General features: G+C 49.8%; 2 protein-coding genes across 2 annotated transcripts in view; both read right to left on the bottom strand.

The window, feature by feature from the left end:
* LOC116969375 (zinc finger protein 615-like) overlaps positions 1–21,694 on the bottom strand; it is an 864,645-nt gene that overhangs the window by 251,607 nt on the left and 591,344 nt on the right. The window lies entirely within an intron of this gene.
* LOC116969368 (gastrula zinc finger protein XlCGF8.2DB-like) lies at positions 8,458–10,345 on the bottom strand (the record flags this gene model as incomplete). Its single annotated transcript, XM_033016230.1, has 2 exons — positions 8,458–8,500; positions 9,510–10,345. Coding segments are annotated over 2 exons (879 nt in total), but the record flags the coding sequence as incomplete, so codon positions are not given.

Here is a 21,694-nt window from a genome sequence, read left to right as displayed (position 1 = left end):
CCACCATTTGCAGTAAGTAGTGCCTTTCAACTTCAATCAAAGCACCCAAGCCACCATTTGCAGTAAGAAGTGCCTTTCAACTTCAAGCCAAATCACCCGCCACCATTTGCAGGTAGTGCCTTTCAACTTCAAGCCAAAGCACCCAAGCCACCATTTGCAGTAAGTAGTGCTTTTCAACTTCAAGCCAAAGCACCCAAGCCACCATTTGCAGCAAGTAGTGCCTTTCAACTTCAAGCCAAAGCACCCAAGCCACCATGTGCAGTAAGTAGTGCCTTTCAACTTCAAGCAAAACACCCAAGCCACCATTTGCAGTGAGTAGTGCCTTTCAACTTCAAGCCAAAGCTCCCAAGCCACCATTTGCAGTAAGTAGTGCCTTTCAACTTCAAGCCAAAACACCCAAGCCACCATTTGCAGTAAGTAGTGCCTTTCAACTTCAAGCCAAAGCTCCCAAGCCACCATTTGCAGTAAGTAGTGCCTCTCGACTTCGTCAAAGCACCCTAGCCACCATTTGCAGTAAGTAGTGCCTTTCAACTTCAAGCCAAAGCACCCACAACCATTTGCAGGCAGTGCCTTTTTACTTCAAACAAACCATATTTTCATTTTCAAACCACATTAAGGGTACTCACAGTTGTGTAGACATTTGTTCAGTCATTCAAAGCTCAGAGAGACGTGACCCTTGGCTTCATCCATCTTGCAGAGTGAGTGGGGCACACCACTTCCTGGTTTTATAGTCCCTCCCCTCCCTCCAGCAGGTGCAGCAGAGAGAATGGTGATTTTTTTAAACTTCAAGCCAAAGCTCCCAAGCCAGCATTTGCAGTAAGTAGTGCATTTCAACTTCAAGCCAAAGCACCCAAGCCACCATTTGCAGTAAGTAGTGTCTTTCAACTTCAAGCCAAAGCACCCGCCACCATTTGAAGTAAGAAGTGCCTTTCAACTTCAAGCCAAATCACCCAAGCCATCATTTGCAGTAAGTAGAGCCTTTCAACTTCAAGCTAAAGCACCCAAGCCACCATTTGCAGTAAGTAGTGCCTTTCAACTTCAAGCAAAGCACCCAAGGCACCATTTGCAGTAAGTAGTACATTTCAACTTCATGCCACCATTTGCAGTAAGTCGTGCCTTTCAACTTCAAGCCAAAGCATCCAAACAACCATTTGCAGGCAGGGCCTTTTTACTTCAAACAAACCATATTTTCATTTTCAAACCACATTAAGGGTACTCACAGTTGTGTAGACATTTGTTCAGTGTTATTCAGAGCTCAGAGAGACGTGACCCTTGGCTTCATCCATCTTGCAGAGAGGGAGTGGGGCACACCACTTCCTGGTTTTATAGTCCCTCCCCCTCCCTCCAGCAGGGGCAGCAGAGAGAATGGTGATTTAAAAAAACACATTAATATCTCTCTGATTTGTCATCGATGGGAAAAATCCTCCTCACCCGTAAGGCGGAGGGGGGCTCTGAGCGAGGTGGCCAAAAATGACGGCCATAGGTGGCGGCATTCTGTCGGAAATCGCAGCACAGTGGATCAAAAGCGGTCAAGTTCAGAGATTTAGTAATATAGATTAAAGCTGTGTGTGTGTGTGTGTGTTTCTGGCTGTGTGTGTTTGTGGGTGCCAGATTCGGCCTTTGATTCGTTGCTGCGCCAACACCACATGCAGAAACTCCGAGATGTTTTCCATTTCGGTAGAGATTTCACTAAGACATTCTCAAATCCACTCCTCATTAAATTTCGTCGTGTTTATGCACACATTTTTAATAAAATCCTCACCCCCACAAAAAAATGTCAAAATGTTATAAAAAACCCAGCTCTCACCCACAGAATGTTGGTGAACGTTCCATCGTGTGATGTCACAATGCCATCCCTCACAGATGTCCAATCGGAATGGATCTCATTTACATATGCCTTTGCCCCAGCCCCCCCCCCCCAGCCTGTGTCGAAGCGCGTGATCACATGTGTGGGAATAGAGAGAGGATTAGCGGTGTTAGGGAATGGGGAATAGATGGACTGCCCCTACCCCTCTCCCTTCCACCCTTCTCCCCTCCCGCCACATTCTACCCCCTCCCTCGCCTACCCCATCTCCATCCTCCCTCCCTCCCCCACACCTCTCCCCCCCTCCCCATCCCTCTCCTCCACCTCCCCTCTCCCTCCCACTCTTCACCCCTCCTCCTCCAACCCCATCACTCTCTCCCCCACCCCATCCCTCTACCCCCACCCCCTTCCCTCTCTTCCCCCTCCCTCCAGACTCTTCCCCTCTCTCCCCTACCCCATCACCCTCCTCCCGTCCCCCACCCCTCTCCATCTCCCTCTCCTCCTCCCACACCATCCTTCTCCCTCCACTCTTCCCCCACCACTCTTCCCCCTCCCTCCCCCCGTCCCTCCACACTCTTCCCCTCTCCCTCCTCCCATCCTCCCTCTCTCATCTCTACCCCTCCCCAACCCTCTTTCCCCCCATCCCCACCCTCTCTCACCCCCTCCCCCACCCCTCTGTCCTCCTTCCTTTCCCCCCTCTCCCTTCCCATCCCCAAGCCCCACCCCTCTCCACCACCTCTCCCCCTACCCATATCTCTCTTCCACCACTCCTACCCCTCTCCCCCACTCTTACCCTCCCACCTCCCTCACCACTATTCCCCCTGTCCCCCTACCCCTCACTCCACTCTTCTCCCTCTCTCCCCTTCCCCCTCTCCCTCCTCCTTCCCCACCCTCCTCCCTCTCCCCTTCCCCCACCATTCTCTGCCCCCTCCCCTACCCCTCTCACCCCCTCCCCAGCCCCCCCTCCTTCTTCCCTTCCCCCTCTCCCTCCTCCCCTACCCCTCTTCACCCCATCTCCCCCGCACCCCCTTCCCCTCTCTCTTGCACCACTCCCCGCTACCCTACTCCCCCTCACTCCCCTCTTCCGCTCTCCCTCACCCCTCCCAACCTCTCTCCCGCTTCCCTCTCTCTCCCCCATTCCTTCCCACTACCCCTCTCCCCTTCGCCTCATCCCCTCTCCTCCTCTGTCCCGCCCCTCTAATATCCCTTCGTCCCCTCTCCCACCGCTACCCCTCACCCCCCTTCCTGCCCTCCCCGCTCTCCTCCCACTCCCCTCCCCCTCCATATCCCTCTCTCTCCCCCTACCCCCCTCTCCTCTCCCTCCCCAATCTATCCCCTTTCCTACTCCCCCTCTCCCCATCCCTTCTCCCTCAACCCCCTCGCCCCCGCCTGTGTGTTTGGGGGGTGGTTAGTGTGAGTGTGATGCCGCAGCCCCCCCCCCCCCCCCCAGCAAACGCGCATTGGGGAAACAGACCCAACGGGTCTGCACTTGGTCTACTAACTATTAAACTGATATTGGTTGTGTGTGTTTGTGCGCGTGTGTGTATAATCACATCTGCCCGAAAAAACGACGATGTACTTTTTTACATATTCCTGTGGAGATTTATCCCGTGAAGTCAAATTCGCCTTATCAGAAAAAATCACGCATTATTTCTCGAGTTATTAAACAAAATGTTCAAAAATCTCAAATTACTTAGAAAATAAAACCACCCAGTTTTGGCTGATGATGTGCTGACGTCACAATGGCTACACGCTGTGTTAACACTGCGAGTGACGTCGCCAGGCCGCGCCACTGCAAGCCCAGTCCTGACCGCAGCCCAGCCCGGGGCCGCCCACCCCGCTCCCCTCCTCTTCCCCCCCCTCTTCCTCTCCCCATCCTCCTCCCCTCATCTCCCCCTTCTTCCTCTCCCCGCCTCCTCTTCACCCCCTCCTACCCTCCCTCTTCCTCTCCCCATCCTCCTTCCCCTCCTCATCTCCCCGTTCTTCCTCTCCCCGCCTCTTCTCCCGCCCTCCTCCTTTCACCCCCTCTCCCTTCCTCCTCTCCCCTCCTCCTCCTGTTCCCCTCCTCCTCCTCCTGTTCCCCTCCTCCTCCCCGCTCCCCCTCTCTCTCCCTTCCCCTCCACTCTCCCCCCATCCGCCCAGCTCTTCCCCCTCTCTCTCGCTCTGTCTCTGCCCCTCTGTCTCTGCTCTCTCTCTACCTCCCTCTCTAGACGCGCCTGCGAGTTGGCGGCTATGCGTCAGTGGATAGGGTGGGGATGGGGTAAAAGGAACCAATGAACAATATTAATATAATATCAAGGGGGGGGGGTGGATACTGTGTGTGTGTGTGTCTAGGAGGGTGGTTAGTGTATGTGTGGGGGTGGTTAGTGTGTGTGTGACGAAGCAGGCCGCCCCCCCTTCCGCAAACTTGCTTTGAGAGGACGGGACCCAACGGGTCCCACTTGGTCTAGTAACTACCAAAAGTCCGATCTTGGATGTGTGTGTGTTTGCTCGTGTGTGCGTTTGTTTGTTTGTGTATAATGACATCTTCTCGAAAAACCGACACGCGAACGATAATTTGTTTACATATTCCGGTAGAGATTTATCCCGTGGAGTCTGAAAACGCTTTATCTAAAAACATCGTGCTTTATTTCAAGACGTATTTATGAAATTGTTCACAAATCCAACAAAACTTTGAAAAAAACGTCTCGGCTCGGGACCGGTCCTGTCCTAAACTTGGCCCGGGTCGGGTTCTTGGCTCGGGGTCCGGTCCTTGGCTCGGCCCGGGCCTCCCCCTCTCTCTCCGCACCCCCTCCTTTACCCCCCCCCCCCTCTCTCTCTGCCCCCCTCCTCCCCCCTCTTTCTCCACCATCTCTCCACCCCTCTCTCCCTCAATCTACCCTCCATCTCCCCTCTCCCTCTCTGCCCCTCTCTGTCTCTACTCCTCCCTCTCTCTACCTCTCTGTCTTTGCCCATCTCTCTCTTTCTCTGCCCGCTCTCTCTCTCTGCCGTCTCTCTCCAACCCTCTCCCTCTCAGTCTCTAGAATCGCCTGCGAGTTGGCAGCTATGCATGAGTGAATAGGGCAGAGATGGGATAAAAGGAGCGAATGAATAATATTAATATAATATCAAGGGGGTTGGTTAGTGTGTGTGTGTTCACCCCTCCTCCCCCAGTACCCCCACACGGGGGGTCTGACGGCCCGAGTCACGGGAGTGTGGAACCAGTCAGCTTGTTGTCCGGATGCTGGGACGGAAGACGGGCCCGCTGTATTGGCAGCCAGAGTAAGAGCTTAACAGACATTCACCGCTTGTACTCCAGAAGGTGTTGCGTGGCAACAGTACGGGTCACGGGTCGTGACCTCGACTGCCGTTCAACCTCCCTATAGTTGCACGTAACGTTGCACGTAAGGTCATCGGGTCAAAGGGCGTGGCACACAGAGCAGCTCCATCCATGTGGAGTACATGGCAGCTTCAGGCAACACTGAATGCACGAAACGCTTACTTTCTTACCCTTGAAAACTGCAGAAATGGTCAATTTTTCGTTGTAAATAATTGTGGAAATCGGGGTAACCGTGAGAGACATTTATCCTACTTCAGAATTCCAAATGTGAGGATAAATTACCGGATAGAGAACCGGATAGAAGTTTCTCACGCTTTCCCCGATTTCCATAATAATTTACAGCGCATAAATTGACCATTTCGGTGTCTTTTAACGGGCCCGCTACGCTGGAAACAATGGAAGTACTTACCTGCAGTTCATCGCGTGTACTCCAGTTGGCGTTGCGTGGCAACTTCATAAACTCCCTATAGAGATACAGCGCGGAAACAGCCTACCGAGTCACGCTGACCGTCAATCACCCACTCACACACTAGTTCTAGGTTTAGTTTGGTGATACATCCTGGAAACAGGCCCTTCGGCCCAGTGAGTCTGCGCCGACCAGCGACACTCACACTACCCTACACACACTAGGGACAGTTTACAATTTTTACAGAAGCCAATTAACCTACAAACCCGCACCTGTCGGAACAATTTATAATTACACCAAGCTAATTAACCTCCAAACCTGGAGTGTGGGTGGAAACCGGAGATCCCGGAGAAAGCCCACGCCGGTCACGGGGAGAACGTAGACACTCCGTACAGGATCGTAGTCGGTTCGTAACGGGATCTCTGGCGCTGTGAGGCTCCACCGTGCCGTACTTTGAAAGACACTTACGCAGGTACTTAGAGAGGAAAGGTTCAGTGGGATATGGGCCAAACGCAGGAGAATGAGACTAGTTTGGAATGGGGATCCGTCCGTAGTCAGTATGGACGAGATGGGCCGAAAGGCCTGTTTCCCTGCTCTATGGCTCTATGAGGTTGCAGTAACCCCCCCATCACCATAAAACATTGTGAAGAGTTTTAAGCCCCAGATTGGTGCACGAAAGAGTGGATGTGGAGAGGATGTTTCCACTAGTGGGAAAGGTCATAGCCTCAGAATTAAAGGACGTATCTTTAGGAAGGAGTAGGTATTCCTTTAGTCAGAGTGGTAAATATGTGGAATTTATTGCCACAGACGGCTGTGGATGCCACGTCAATAGGTGTTTTTAATGAATGAATGAATGAATGAATGAATACGTTTATTGGCCAAGTATGTCACATACAAGGAATTTGCCTTGGTGCTCCACTAGCAAGTAACAACACGACACACAATAACAATTACGAATTACACATAAAACATTAATAATAAAACATTACGGTTTAAAAATGTGAAGGCCAGAGAGAGGGAATCGAGGCCCAGAGGACAAGGGTCAGAGGTGAAGGGGAAAATATTTAATTGGAATCTGAGCAGTAACTTTTCAACAGAGGGTGGTGGGTGTATGGAACAATCTGCCAGAGGTAGCTGAGGCTGGGTCTATCCCGACTTTTAAGAAACAATTATAGACAGGTACATGGATAGGACAAGTTTGGACCAAACGCATGCAGGTGGGACTAGTGTAGCCGGGACATGTTGGTTGGTGTGGCCAAGCTGGGCCGAAGGTCCTGTTTCCATACTGTATCACTCCATGACTCTAACACGAAGTGCTGCAGTAACTCGATGGGCCAGGTAGCATCTGTGGAGAACATGGATAGGTGACGTACACAGAGTGCTGGAGTAACTCAGCGGGTCAGGCAGCATCTGTGGAGAACATGGATAGATGACGTTTTACATAGTGCTGGAGTAACACAGCGGGTCAGGCAGCATCTGTGGAGAACATGGATAGGTGACATTTCACAGCGTGCTGGAGTACCTCAGCGGGTCAGGCAGCATCTGTGGAGAACATGGATAGGTGACAGTTCGGGTCGGGACCCTTGCTCAGACTGACACTACATTAACAGATGAGGGGGTGATCGGCAGATGAGTGAAGTGACAGATGCGAGGGAAAATAAGGACATAAAAGGGTGTGAGATAAGGAGAGAGGATTGTATATGTGCAGCTTTAAGGGACATTGGTCAGGTAGCATTTGGAGAATTGCCTACAGTTCTTGTCACTCCATCACATAACCGGAGTTAGTGGCGGCGCCTAACGGCAGCGGCTCGACTACAGTCGTCTGTCGTCTGTCTTTTTTTATTTTTGTCTTGTTAAATGTATGTCTTGAGTTAGTTTTTGTTTTGTTTTTTTAGCTGTGTATCTGTGGGGGGTGGTGGAGGGGCTGTGGGGAAACCGTTTAAATCTCTTCCCTGTGCGGGGACCCCGACTATTCCCTGTCGGGTCTCGGATGTCGTTGGGCCTAACATCGTGGAGCCGGCGGCGACCTCCGGCCGGGACTAACCTGGGGGCTCCAGTTGCAGAGCCTGCGGAACTGACATCGCGGAGCTGGCCAACTTCGGAGCGGGAAGAGCTGTGGTGGCGTGCGGCTGCGACCCGACTTTTGGAGTTCGGAGGCACCGGCCGCAGACCCGGTAGACGGGAACATCGGGTGCTCGCAGGTCCCTGGTGGGAGACCGCTTTTCCGAGCTCCGCCACGGCGACTTCTCCCGCTGGAATCGCGGGTTTAAGGACATGGAGCCGGGGCCTAACATCGCCCGGCGTGGCTTAAATGGCCTCAGGACTTACCATTGCCCACCGGGGGCTTTAACATCGGAGCCCCAGTTCGCCTCGACACTGCAGTTGGACTGCTGGACCACGGGAGAAGGAACAAAGGGAAGAGATAAAGACTTTGCCTTCCATCACAGTGATGAGATGTTGGAGACTCACTGTGATGGATGTTTATGTAAACTGTGTTAAGTGTGGGTCTTGGATTGTTTTGTAATGTTAAAAAAAAACCTGTAGAAATGATATTTCGTTCAAACCTAGGTTTGAATGACAATAAATTGCATTCTATTCTATTCTATTCTATTCTATTCTACAGGACTGATGTTGAGGCTTTGGGGAAGGTGCAGAGATGGTTAACCAGAATGGTTTAAAAACAAGGAACTGCAGATGCTGGTGTACAGAAAAGGACACAAAATGCTTGAGTAACTCAGCAGGACAGGCAGCATATCTGGAGAGAAGGACTGGGTGACGCACCAGCAGGTGGTCAAGGCGGGTGAAGCCCTTACCACAGGATGGGCAGGGGAAGGGGCGCTCACCGCTGTGGATAAGCCAGTGCTGCCACAGGCTGGACATGCGGGTGAACCCTTGCCACACTCAGCGCACACAAAGGGTCTCTCTCTGCTAGCCGGCGTGGGCCCGTCGGTGATGCCGCAACACCCGCGAGCTGTCAAACGCCTCACCACGGGCAGTCGTAGGGCTGGCAACTGGTGTGCACGTGCTGGTGAGACAGGGCGTGGGAGGCCATGACAAAGCGCTCTCCACACACTGGGCTGAAGAAGGGACAGTCGCCAGCATGCACCCGGAGGTGAGTCAGCAAACTGGAGGAGGGGGTGAAGCCCTTGCCGCAATGGGCACAGGTATAGGGGCGCTCCCCGGTGTGGGTGCGCTGGTGCACCAGCGGGCTGCTGGAGCGGGTAAAGCCCAGGCTGCAGTCGCTGCAGGTGAAGGGCCGCTCCCCGGTGTGCAGGCGCCTGTGCAGCTTCAGTTCCGGAGACGACGTCGAGCATCCGGGAACCATGTCGAGCCGCCCGCCTTTCACCATGACGTCAGCCACAGGGACGGTGTGTACGACCGTCGCCCTGACGTCACCACCAATCCGAGGGGGACGGCCGGCCCCGTCCCCTGCCATTGCACAGAGTCACGTGGTGGGGGGCGGCATGCATCATGGGAAGAAGGTCACACAGTGCTGGAGTCACTCAGTGGGTCGAGCAGCATCTGTGGAGAGAAGGCATGAGTGACGTTTCGGGTCGACAGCCTACTTTAATCCGATGGGATGTTCAGAGATAAGGAAGTGTAAGGAGTGAAAACAGGACAAAGGGCATGGCGTTCAAGGAAAATGTAGAATAGATCACTGTTGGATAGATCAATGGGAGGCCACCATCGACTCCACAGTCAAAAAGGCCCCACAGAGGATGTACTTCCTGCGGCAGCTGAGGAAACACAATCTGCCACAGGCAATGATGGTCCAATTTTATACTGCCATCGTAGAGTCTGTCCTCACCTTCTCCTTCTCCATCACGGTCTGTGTATCCGCTGGTGCTCCCGCAACCCTTGTGCGCTTTTGAAACGTTTGCCACAGTGGGAGCAGCTGCTCGCCGGCGTGGGTCCGCCGGTGAGGCCGCAACCCCCGCGAGCTGTCAAACGCCTCACCTCAGTACGGGCAGTCGTAGGGCTGGCCACTGGTGTGGGAGTCCATGGCAAAACTCTCTTCACACACCGGGCTGGAGACGGGGCGGTCGTACGCGTGCACCCGCTGGTGGAACAGCAGGTTGGAGGAGTTGATGAAGCCCTTGACGCACTGGGCGCAGGTGAAGGGTCGCTCGCCGGTGTGGGTGTGCTGGTGCAGCACCAGGCTGGTGGAGCGGGTGAAGCCCATGCCGCAGTCGCTGCAGGTGTCGGGCTGCTCCCCAGTGTGCAGGCACCAGTGAACCGTCAGGTTCGTGGACGATTTGAAGCCTTTGCCGCAATCGGAGCAGGTGAAGGGCCACTCACTGCCGTGCACCTGCCGGTGCCGCCATAGCCCTGACGACCGGGCAAAACTCTTGCCACAGGTGGAGCAGCCATAGGGCTTCTGGCCCGTGTGCACCCGCTGGTGGATCTTCAGATTTTGCGCCCCCTTGAAGTCCTTGCCGCAGTCGGAGCAGCCAAAGTGCCTCTTGCTGGAGTGCACCCGCTGGTGGGACAGCAGGCTGGTGGAGCTGGTGAAGCCCTTGCCGCACTGGGCGCATGTGAAGGGGCGCTCGCCGATGTGGGTGCACTGGTGCAACCGCAGGTTTTGGGTCTGGGTGAAGCCCTTGCCGCAGTTGCTGCAGGTGTAGGGTCGCTCCCCGGTGTGCAGGCGCCTGTGCACATTCAGTTCCGGCGACAACTTGAAACCTTTTCCGCAGTCGGAGCAGGTGAAGGGCCGTTCACTGCTGTGTACCTGCTGGTGCACCCGCAGCCCCGACAACCGGGAAAAGCTCTTGCCACAGGTGAAGCAGCCATAGGGCTTCTCGCCCGTGTGAACCTGCCGGTGGATCTCCAGCTCGCTCGGGCTCCGACAGGCCTTGCCACACACGTCACACTCATAACGCTTCCCATTGATGTGCCTCGTCATGTGGTCCTCCACCGAAGCTCAGCCCCTCCAAGCTCTGCCCGCACACTGAGCAGAAGGGGGCTCACCGGCACCCTGGCTGTCCTCAATGGCCGCTCACGTCCCCGTTTCTCTGTCCACAGCAACGGCTCCTAAACCCTGCAGGAGGGGAACACAGAAGGTCAACAAGCTGGCAAACAGGACATTACTAACGCGTGAACATTACTAGTGCTTGATGGTGCGGGGGGGGGGGGGGGGCGGAGAGGAGGAGGGCAGGGGGTGAAGGGGGATGGAGAGGAGGGGGTGAATGGGAGGGGGAGAGGAAGGAGTGGAGCAGTGGCGAGGAGGAAAGTGGGGAAGGGGAGAAGAGAGGGGGATGGAAGAGAGGGTTCGGGGAGAAGCGAGGGGGTTGGGTCAGGAAGAAGGGGGTGCCTCTGCCCCATTACGTACCCCTGCCATGCCCCGTGATTTACCCCCATCCTGCCCCGTGACGTACCCCCGCCCTGCCTCGTGCCGTACCCCCGCCCTGCCCCGTGACGTACCCCCGCCCTGCCCCGTGACGTACCCCCGCCCTGCCTCGTGCCGTACCCCCGCCCTGCCCCGTGACGTACCCCCGCCCTGGCCCGTGACGTACCCCCGCCCCACACATGCACAGCGCGCACGACCGGCGACCTGACGTCACGGTGGCGACTGCTGGCATTGCCCCGCCAGTGTTTGTGGGGAACGTGGATGGGTATGTGAAGAGAAAAAAAATAGTTCAATTTGGACCTTTGAAGACTGAAAAGGGTGAATTTATTATGGGAAACAAGGAAATGGCAGACGTGTTGAACAGGTACTTTGGATCTGTCTTCACAAACAATCTCCCAGATGTACTAATGGCCAGTGGATCTAGGGTGACGGAGGATCTGAAGGAAATTCACATTCGGCAAGGGAGAGGGAGAGGGAGAGGGAGAGGGAGAGGGAGAGGGAGAGGGAGAGGGAGAGGGAGAGGGAGAGGGAGAGGGAGAGGGAGAGGAGAGGGAGAGGAGAGGGAGAGGGAGAGGGAGAGGGAGAGGTAGAGGGGAGAGGGAGAGGAGAGGGAGAGGGAGAGGGAGAGGGAGAGGAGAGGGGAGAGGAGAGGGAGAGGGAGAGGGAGAGGGAGAGGGAGAGGGAGAGGGAGAGGGAGAGAGAGACACTCGGCTTGCACTCGTTATAATTTAGAAGATTGAGGGCGGATCTTATAGTGACTGACAAGATTATTAAGGTTTTGGACAGGCTAGATGCAGGAAGATTCTTCCCGATGTTGGGGAAGTCCAGAACAAGGGGTCACAGCTTAAGGGTAAAGGGGAAGTCTTTTAGGACCGAGATGAGAAAAACATTTTTCACACAGAGAGTGGTGAATCTCTGGAATTCTCTGCCACAGAAGGTAGTTGAGGCTAGTTCATTGGCTTGCATTAAGAGGGAGGTAGATGTGGCCCTTGTGGCTAAGGGGATCAGGGGGTAGGGAGAGAAGGCAGGTACGGGATACTGAGTTGGATGATCAGCCATAATCATATTGAATGGCGGTGCAGGCTCCAAGGGCCGAATGGCCTACTCCTGCACCTTGTTTCTATCCTTGTGACTGAGGCAGTGCAGCGTAGGTTCACGAGATTGATCCCTGGGATGGCGGGACTGTCATATGAGGAAAGATTGAAAAGACTAGGCTTGTATTCACCGCAGTTTAGAAGGATGAGGGGGTTCTTATAGAAACATATAAAATTATAAAAGGACTGGACAAGCTAGATGCAGAAAAAATGTCCCCAATGTTGGGAGAGTCCAGAACCGGGGGCCACAGTCTTAGAATAAAGAGGAGGTCATTTAAGACTGAGGTGAGAAAAATGGTTTTCACCCAGAGAGTGAATTTATGGAATTCCCTGCCACAGAGGGCAGTGGAGGCCAAGTCACTGGATGGATTTAAGAGAGTTAGATAGAGCTCTAGGGGCTAGTGGAGTCAAGGGATATGGGGTGAAGGCAGGCACGGGTTATTGATCAGCCATGATCACGATGAATGGCAGTGCTGGCTCGAAGGGCCGAATGCCTACTCCTGCACCTATTTTCTATGTTTCTATGTGTAAAAGCATGTTTTGGGTTGAGACAGTTCTTCAGTATGTGCTGTATTTATGAACAATGTAAGAACATTTCGGGGTGTATCAAAGTTTCAAGAGTTTTGCATGATTTCCTTGAGGTGTGTATAATAGCTGAGTCTCACATTGCGAGTTGACACAAGAGGTAACCCGAGTTAAAACTCGTGGTAATAACGTACGATTAACGTATGGAACTCGTGGACGCAACTTAGAGACTCGTGGCGCTAACGGCAGGTACTCGTGAAACTTGTCGACTCTTGCAAAAAATCAAACATGTTTGAAATTTTCCATGAGTCAATTTTACTCTTTGGTTAAGAATTGAAACATTTTAACTCGTTGTAATAACGTAGTGGCCCGTGCGTTTACCTTAGTGTATCGTGAGTCTACCGTGGGAACTCTAACTCAGCGGGCAGGCAGCAGCAGATTGTGGCTCCCTTCAGTTTCCCAGCGACAATCACCTGCCATAATGCGAGAGAGATCATGCACTGTTGTAGGTCTCCTTTGCACGTCGGTGTTTCTGTTTTTCTCCACTAATTGTTGGCCCTATATGTCACCACCCCCACCTACACCCCTCTGCTTCCCGGCCATGTGTGTGACCCCTTCCCTCCCCTCTCCAGCTCCCCGCCCATTGCACCGGCGCGGGGGCTTTGCACTGTCTTCACGTCGGCGATGCCAACAGGACCGTGCCAGTCGCCCTGGGGAAGTCGCTCCCTTCAGTTTCCCAGAGGGTCGGGACGGGACTGGAGTTGGGAGGGAAATGTGGTGGTGGGGGGGGGGGTTAGGTGAGCAGGAGAGTGGGGTTGTTTGCAGTTGCAGAGGGTGGGGGCAAGGGCGGTACAGTTCCCAGTCTCAGCTCCTGTCCAGGGGGGTGCTCTGGCACTGGATGGTGCACATTTTCCCTTTGTAGGTCACATCAATAGATGCGGCCGCGCTGAATTCTATCTTTAAAACAAAGCCACAGGATGGAAAGGCTTCTTTAACACTGTTGCTTATTAAAACATAACACTGTTGCTTATTAAAACAAACCTTCAATCAGGATTGGCTCAAGAGTAACTCGGGAGACGAACTTGGAACATCGCAGAAATGACAAGTAAACAGCAAACTTGTCATACCCGTGGGAACTCGATTAAACTCTTGATCATACACTTGCAAACTCGTACACAACCACGAGTCTTTCACTCGGGGTACCTCTTGTGTCAACTCGCAACGTGAGACTCAGCTTTAACTGTTTTACTCTTGAGTGAGAATTTTATTGCTTTAAAGTGTGTGAATATCTGAGATTCAGCATATTGCGTGAGGTGTGGAAATTTGTGAATGAATGTCACATTAAAGAGGATGTAGAGTGAGTGAGTTTAAAGACTGTTACTTGTTTGTGGAACTGGTTCTGGGTGAATGTTGAATGAGTCCTATAATTCAGATGAAATAGGATGTCATTGAATGAGCTGCTCATTTACGTGATAAATCTTTGTAGAGTCTCATGTGGTTTAAAAGGTAGTGTCTCTAAGAAGTTGCAGTTGTGGGAGGGTGGAGCTGCACAGTTATTTTCTTTTCCTTTCCTCTTCGGAAATGCATTGGCGATCTATGATTATTCAGGGTAGGCAGTCAGTCGGCTTTAAAAAAAAATCTTAAACCACGCTTGCGCATGTGATCAGAAGAAATTGGGGGAAACATAGAAAATAGGTGCAGGAGTAGGCCATTCGGCCCTTCGAGCCTGCACCGCCATTCAATATGATCATGGCTGATCATCCAACTCAGTATCCCATCCCTGCCTTCTCTCCATACCCCCTGATCCCTTTAGTCACAAGGGCCACATCTAACTCCCTCTTAAATATAGCCAATGAACTGTGGCCTCAACTACCTTCTGTGGCAGAGAATTCCACAGATTCACCACTGTGTAAAAAATGATTTTCTCATCTCGGTCTTAAAGACTTCCCTCTTATCCTTAAACTATGACCCCTAGTTCTGGACTTCCCCAACATCGGGAATAATCTTCCTGCATCTAGCCTGTCCAACCCCTTAAGAATTTTGTAAGTTTCTATAAGATCCCCCCTCAATCTTCTAAATTCTAGCGAGTACAAGCCGAGTCTATCCAGTCTTTCTTCATGTGAAAGTCCTGCCATCCCAGGAATCAGTCTGGTGAACCTTCTCTGTACTCCCTCCAGGGCGAGAACGGTGGAAGGAGCCCTTGCAAGTACTACTGACTACACCTACAGCAGTGAAGGAGGAAAATAATCCTCGTTGGATACACCTAACCTATTGCAAAAGGATTGGAAACTGGAAAAAGGAAATATTAACTTGGACGTCCTCCCGCAAGAATGGAGGTTAAAGGAAGTCATACAAAACATTTAAAAAAAGGCCAGTATTTACAGTATCTTGTTGAAACCAGCCATGAACATAAGCAAACGCATTGCACTGAATTATATACGTGCCTCCCTGATCCCGGATACCAGGAACGAGTCTCCCCCTGGTTGAATAAACTTGAACCATTAACAGTGACCGGTTATTTGTTCTTTGAGGTCCCGGGATTAGGAATAATGGTCCACCTCTCTAAAATCCAAAGGGATCGATTTGAGATGGGGGACACCTCTGAGTCACACTTAACTGTAGCTACTAGACCTCCAGCAACAGCGAAAGAAATAGAAAAAATGATAAAATGGTGAAGGACAAACAGAAAATTCACGTTTTAAAGTTGCCAATGACACAGAAAGAAAGATCACATGGGTCAGAAAGGAATGGAACACTATTTTTGAAAAGCAACAGCTGACTACTGAGGATCCACAAGGTTACCAATGGTTCTGGTCCAAGTACCCTCTGAACTATGGGCAAAGCATAAAAATCATGTGGGATGAGTGCATTCAGCCCTTGAACATAAAGTGACTTTAAAAAAGGGTGCCACCTTGCCATGTTTAAAACAATATTGACTGACCCCAGAGGCTGAAGAAGGGATAGCTATGGTAATGGTATCTTTATTACAACAAGGAGTATTAGTGAAAAGCAAAGTCCTGTAATACTCCTATTCTGCCAATCCCGAAAGTGGGAAGACTTAATGAATGGTGTTTTGTCTAAGACCTGAGAGCTATTAAAAATAGTGATTCCTATTGCTCTTTTTGCATTTTATTCTTTAACAAGAATTAACAGAATTATGAACTAACAGAATTATGAATCTAACCCTATATCACACACAAAAACTTCCCCCGCAATGTCAATTACCCTGCGAATCAGGTCGGTTCCGGTTACTACAAAATCAACTCAAACACACACTGCTTGTGAGCCATTTAAAAAGAAATGATTTAAAAAACATTAAAAAAGACAATTACCAGAGTCAAATTTTATTCTTGACAAGAAGTATGAACTGACAGAATTATGAATCTAACCCTATATCACACACACAAACTGTTGCCCCGCAACATTGATTACATTCCGAGTCGGGTCGGGTCAGTTAGGCGCCGGTTACTAAAATGGGCGGGGAAAAATGCCCAGGATCCCCTCCATAGCGTACTACACATCAGCCCATTGTATTTCGCAGGAGTAGCCCACCTTGCTCCGCTATAAGATCTTTGATTCATAGTGTAAGATCCAGCCCACTGCCCACCAGTAACAGTAGCAGTGTGAGTGTATAATGACCTGCATAGAAGTTAATGACCTGAACAATAAAGATGCTTGTGTTTCAACCTGTGCCAGTCTGAGCTCTTTACAAGGATGCAGTGACGTGCATGAGTACAATGAAGGAAATGGGAGCTGCTGGCCATTCAGCTGGTTTGGTGGAATCTGGGGTACTGTGTTACATTATGGTTCTATCTTTTCGTTAATCATCGCTCTGATTTTTATTGTTAAATGCTTGAGACCATTGTGTACCTACCGAGGACTGCGAATGTTATCATCTCTATATTACTAAAAGTCTGATCTTGACCGCTTTTGGCTCGCTGTGCTACGATGTCCGAGAGAACGCCGCCACCTACGGCCGTCATTTTTGGCCACCTCGCTCAGAGCCTCCCTCCGCCTTCCTGGACCGGAGGATTTTTTCCTATCAATGAAAAATCAGAGATATATTAATGTTTTTAAAACATTTGCCACTCTCTCTGCTGCCCCTGCTGGTGGGAGGGGGGAGGGACTATAAAACCCGGAAGTGGTGTGCCTCACTCAGTCTCTGCAAGATGGAGGAAGCCAGAGGGTCACGTCTCTCTGAGCTCTGAATAACACTGAACACATGTCTACTCAACTGTGTGTGCCCTTAATGTAGTTTGAAAATGAAAATATGGTTGGGTTGAAGTAAAAAGGCACGACTGCAAATGGTGGTTTGGGTTGAAGTTAAAAGGCACTACTGCAAATGGTGGATTGGGTGCTTTCGGTTGAAGTAAAAAGGCACTACTGCAAATGGTGGTTTGGGTGGTTTGGGTTGAAGTAAAACGGCACTACTGCAAATGGTGGTTTGGGTGCTTTGGGGTGAAGTAAAAAGGCAGTACTGCAAATGGTGGTTTGGGTGCTTTGGGTTGTAAAAAGGCACTACTGCAAATGGTGGTTTGGGTGCTTTGGGTGCTTTGGGTAACTTCCTGTTGGCACTATATTGATTTTAGATAAAACGCTACCACTTACGGTTGTGATTTTTGGCCATCTTATCAGTCCCCTCTGCTCAGCAGGTGCAGAGGATTCATCCCATCAATGAAAAATAAAAGTGTTATTAGTGTTTTAAAAATGTTGAGTATCTCAGTCTCTCCTGTCAATCACGCCATGAAGGCCACACCTTTTCCGGAGCGAGGGGGAGGTGTTATAAAACCCGTAGGGCGTGGGTGTCGCTCAGTCTCTGCATGATGGGTGGGGGAGAGGTCATGACTCTGTCTGAGTTGTGAATCAACTGAACACACTGAATGTCTACTGAACTGTGAGTTTGGTGTTTTGTGTGGTTTTATGGTGGTTTCACCCTGCTTGAAATGGTATGAAATTGCATTTGAATGTGGTGGCCTTGCACCCTGCATGAAATGGTACGAAACTGCGTATGAAGCTGCTTTTGAATTTGGTGGTCTTGCACCCTGCTTCAAATGGTATGAAACTGCACTTGAATTTGGCGGCCTTGCACCCTGCTTGAAGTGGTATGAAACTGCACTGAATTAGGTGGCCTTGCACCCTGCTGAAAGTGGGATGAAACTGCACTTGAATTTGGTGACCTTGCACCCTGCTTGAAGTGGCGATGTTACAAAATTTTGAGATTTTAAAAATCAAGTCTGCAATTTATCCCATCAGATAAAGCATAAAAAGAAGTTTAATTTGACACCTAATTCACTTTCATATCTCAAGTATTTAAAAAGTTATGGCCATTTTCATACTCGGAAATTAGCATCTTGTTCCCTATTGATTTTCTATGGACAGTATGGAGAGAAGGCAGGTACGGGATACTGAGTTGGATGATCAGCCATGATCATATTGAATGGCGGTGCAGGCTCGAAGGGCCGAATGGCCTACTCCTGCACCTAATTTCTATGTTTCTATGTTTCTATACCTACTTAAAGTGGTTGGAAACTACACTTGAATTTGGTGGCCTTGCACGCGGTACGAAGTGGTAAGAAACTGCACTTAAATTTGGTGGCCTTGCACCCTGCTTGAAATGGTGGGAAAATGGATTTGAATTTGGTGGCCTTACACCCTGTTTGAAATGGAATTTCAAGGAATAGCCACGAGTCAACTGCCAGCCCACCAGCCGTGAGTGAGCTGCCAGCACATCAGGCTTGAGGGACTGAGCTGCCACCCCAAGAACACATACCAGCGCTCCAGAAAGCCCTCCCACTGGCCACCAATATTGGAATTGGTGGAGAGGTGGAATATTGCATAGGGGGACCAGCCCTCCCGTGTGAACATGGGACCCAACGGGTCCCACTTAGTCTAGTATGTGCTAAAGAGGAAGTAATGAAAGAGTTTAAAGATTTAGAAGTGACAAATGGATTCTGCTGTAGATTTAGAAGCGATAAATTAATGCTTAACTTTTCTCCTTCAACACTAGCAAGAGTACAGCACAATAACATGAATGTTTTTGCCTTTCTTCTACAACACTAGCGAGATGACAGCACAATAACATGAATGTTTTTGCTCTATAATATAAACGATCAGAAAGATGTTCAGACAACTCTTTACGCTACAGATTGTAGTGTACAACAAGCTCAAAATACAAGAGTGCATGAATCTGCAAAAATAGCTCCTTCAGCATAACCACATATGGGCGAACCTTTCCTCTATCGGAAGAACCAGTCAATCTACTGATTTTAACCATATATGAGAGAGAGAGATAGAGGGATAGAGAAAGAGATAGAGATATAGAGAGGGAGTTAGAGAGAGGGAGATAGAGAGAGGGAGATAGAGAGAGGGAGATAGATAGAGAAATGGAGAGGGATAGACAGATAGACAGAGAGGGAGAGAGAGACAGAGGGACAGAGGGACAGAGAGCAATAGATAGGGAATGAGGCAGACAGAGAGAGAGATGTCTGTGTACATTATCCCACAGTCGTTGTTTACTATTTGGCAGGTGGGAGATGGAGAGGGAGAGGGAGAGGGGGAGGGAGATGGGGGGAGGGGAGAAAGATAGAGGGAGAGGGGAAGGAATGATGGAGCCCACCCGAGATTGATGGTCGTGTTACCAATAATAATGAAGTGCTTTGAGAGGCTTATTAAGCAGCACATGGTCTCTAAACTCCCCTCCAGTTTTGACCCGTTCCAGTTTGCTTATCGCCCGAACCGCTCCACAGAGGATGCTATTTCCTCTGCAGTCCACCTGAGCCTACAACACCTGGAGGAGAGGAACACCCACGTGCGGATGCTGTTTGTTGATTTCAGCTCAGCATTTAACACGATAATCCCCCAGCATCTGGTGAGCAAACTGGCACCCCTAGGTTTCAATACCATACTATGCAACTGGATCCTGGATTTCCTTTCTGAAAGACCCCAGTGTGCGGGTGGGGAAGAACACCTCCTCGGTCATCACACTGAGCACCGGCTCCCCTCAGGGCTGTGTCCTGAGTCCGCTGCTCTTTACATTGATGACACATGACTGTGTCGCCAGGTCCACTACTAACCATATCATCAAATACGCGGATGACACAACAGTAGTGGGCCTTATCCGCAATAACGACGACCAGGCATATAGAGAGGAGGTGGAACAGCTGGTGAGCTGGTGCAGCAGGAACAACCTTCTCCTAAATGTGAACAAAACCAAGGAGATTGTCGTCGATTTCAGAAGGAAAATTCAGCCCAGTCACACTCCACTCTGCATCAACAACTCAGCAGTGGAGCAGGTGAAAAGGATCAAGTTCCTGGGGATGCATATAACGGACACCTTAAACTGGTCCACAAACATTACATCTCTGGCAAAACGGGCACAGCAGCGGTTGTACTTCCTCCGCAGGTTGAGAAGTTTACACCTCCACCCTCCCATCCTCGCCACTTTCTACAGAAGCACAATTGAGTCGGTCATGACCAGCTGCATCTCTACGTGGTGCGGCAGCTGTACAGCCGCAGACTGGAAGTGCCTTCAGAGAGTGGTGAGGACAGCGGAAAAAATCATTGGGACTTCTCTTCCTTCCATCATGGACATGGGGTACAAGCGCTGTCTGATTAGAGCTAAGGGCATTACCAGAGCCCCCACACACCCACAATTTGGACTGTTTATACTGCTTAACTCTGGGAGGAGGTACCGCAGCATGAAGAGAGGGACAACCAGGTTCTGCAACAGCTTCATCCCCCAGGCCATAAGATTACTGAACAATCAACAAAACCGAGGCTAGAACTTTTTAAATATCGACACTTTTTAAAAACCTTTTATATATATTTATTTTACAGAACAATGCACATGAGGCATTTTCATGGACGCACCTAGCAGGTATGTTGCAAAGCCTACCTGAAGCGTCGCTGAAAATCTGTCGCTGCGGGTGTGATTTTGGCGCCGTTTAGAGGGGGGCGGGTTTAAAACGCGATTTTCTCTAGGCTGTTCAAATCGAAGATGTTCAGCCTAGTTAATTATTAACGAAAAATCGCTGGAAGACCCCGTCGCAAAAGCTATTATTAGTTTTAAAGGCCTTGGATAATAGTTATAGTAGTTTAAAAATCAATCTCTAAACCCGCGACCACCGACAGCCGTCAGGGTCTCATAGAGCAAACCACAGAAGGTAAGTAGCTTATTTTTACATTAAAAAGGGCTTCTTAAGATCCCTTTATACAAAGTTTAATGTTGCGAGTAGCTCATTTTGGCCCCATTATATCCCGCAGTATTTTTCTGGGCATTTGAGGCACAAATCTAGCGCAATGTGAACGTTCTAAACCAGCGCGTTCACAGGAACCCACTGGAAAGCTGATTTAAAATGGACTTTAATTTACAGCAATTAAACACTAAATTCCTTCCATTTGGCCTATAAATTAATGTAAATGAGATTTAAAAATCATGTTTTATTGTGAATTATTTATGAATATTATTTGCACACTTAGGCTATTTAAAAATGTTAATCATTTATTAAGAAATTGATAGATGTTTAGATCTAGTAATTGAAGTTTGAAATTAGCTACACTTGGGTAACTAATTATATGCTTTAATTTCAGGTCATCCAAGTAAGATTATTTTATATTTGTTTCAGAATGGTTCAATCTATGATAACTGAAAATTTCATTCAGTTCTCTTAATTTTTAAGAAAGTTATGGGCTTTTGACTGTCCTCGATCACAGCTTTTTTGTTATGTCCATAGAAAATCAATAGGGAACAAGATGCTAATTTCCGAGTATGAAAATGGCCATAACTTTTTAAATACTTGAGATATGAAAGTGAATTAGGTATCAAATTAAACTTATTTTTATGCTTTATCTGATGGGATAAATTTGACTTGATTTTTTAAATCTCAAAATGTTGTAACATTGCTAGTTTATACTGCTTAACTCTGGGAGGAGGTACCGCAGCATGAAGAGAGGGACAACCAGGTTCTGCAACAGCTTCATCCCCCAGGCCATAAGATTACTGAACAATCAGCAAAACCGAGGCTAGAACTTTTTAAATATCGACACTTTTTAAAAACTTTTTATATATATTTATTTTACAGAACCATGCACATGAGGCATTTTCATGGACGCACCTAGCACTTTTACTATTTACCTGATTTGGAGAGTCAAATGCAACGAAATTTCGTTCAAGGTGCACTGTGTCTAGGTGTATATCTGA

The sequence above is a fragment of the Amblyraja radiata genome, unplaced genomic scaffold (genome assembly GCF_010909765.2).
Source record: "Amblyraja radiata isolate CabotCenter1 unplaced genomic scaffold, sAmbRad1.1.pri S31, whole genome shotgun sequence".
In the NCBI taxonomy this organism is placed as follows: domain Eukaryota; kingdom Metazoa; phylum Chordata; class Chondrichthyes; order Rajiformes; family Rajidae; genus Amblyraja; species Amblyraja radiata.
This window is presented reverse-complemented; position numbering and strand designations above follow the sequence as displayed.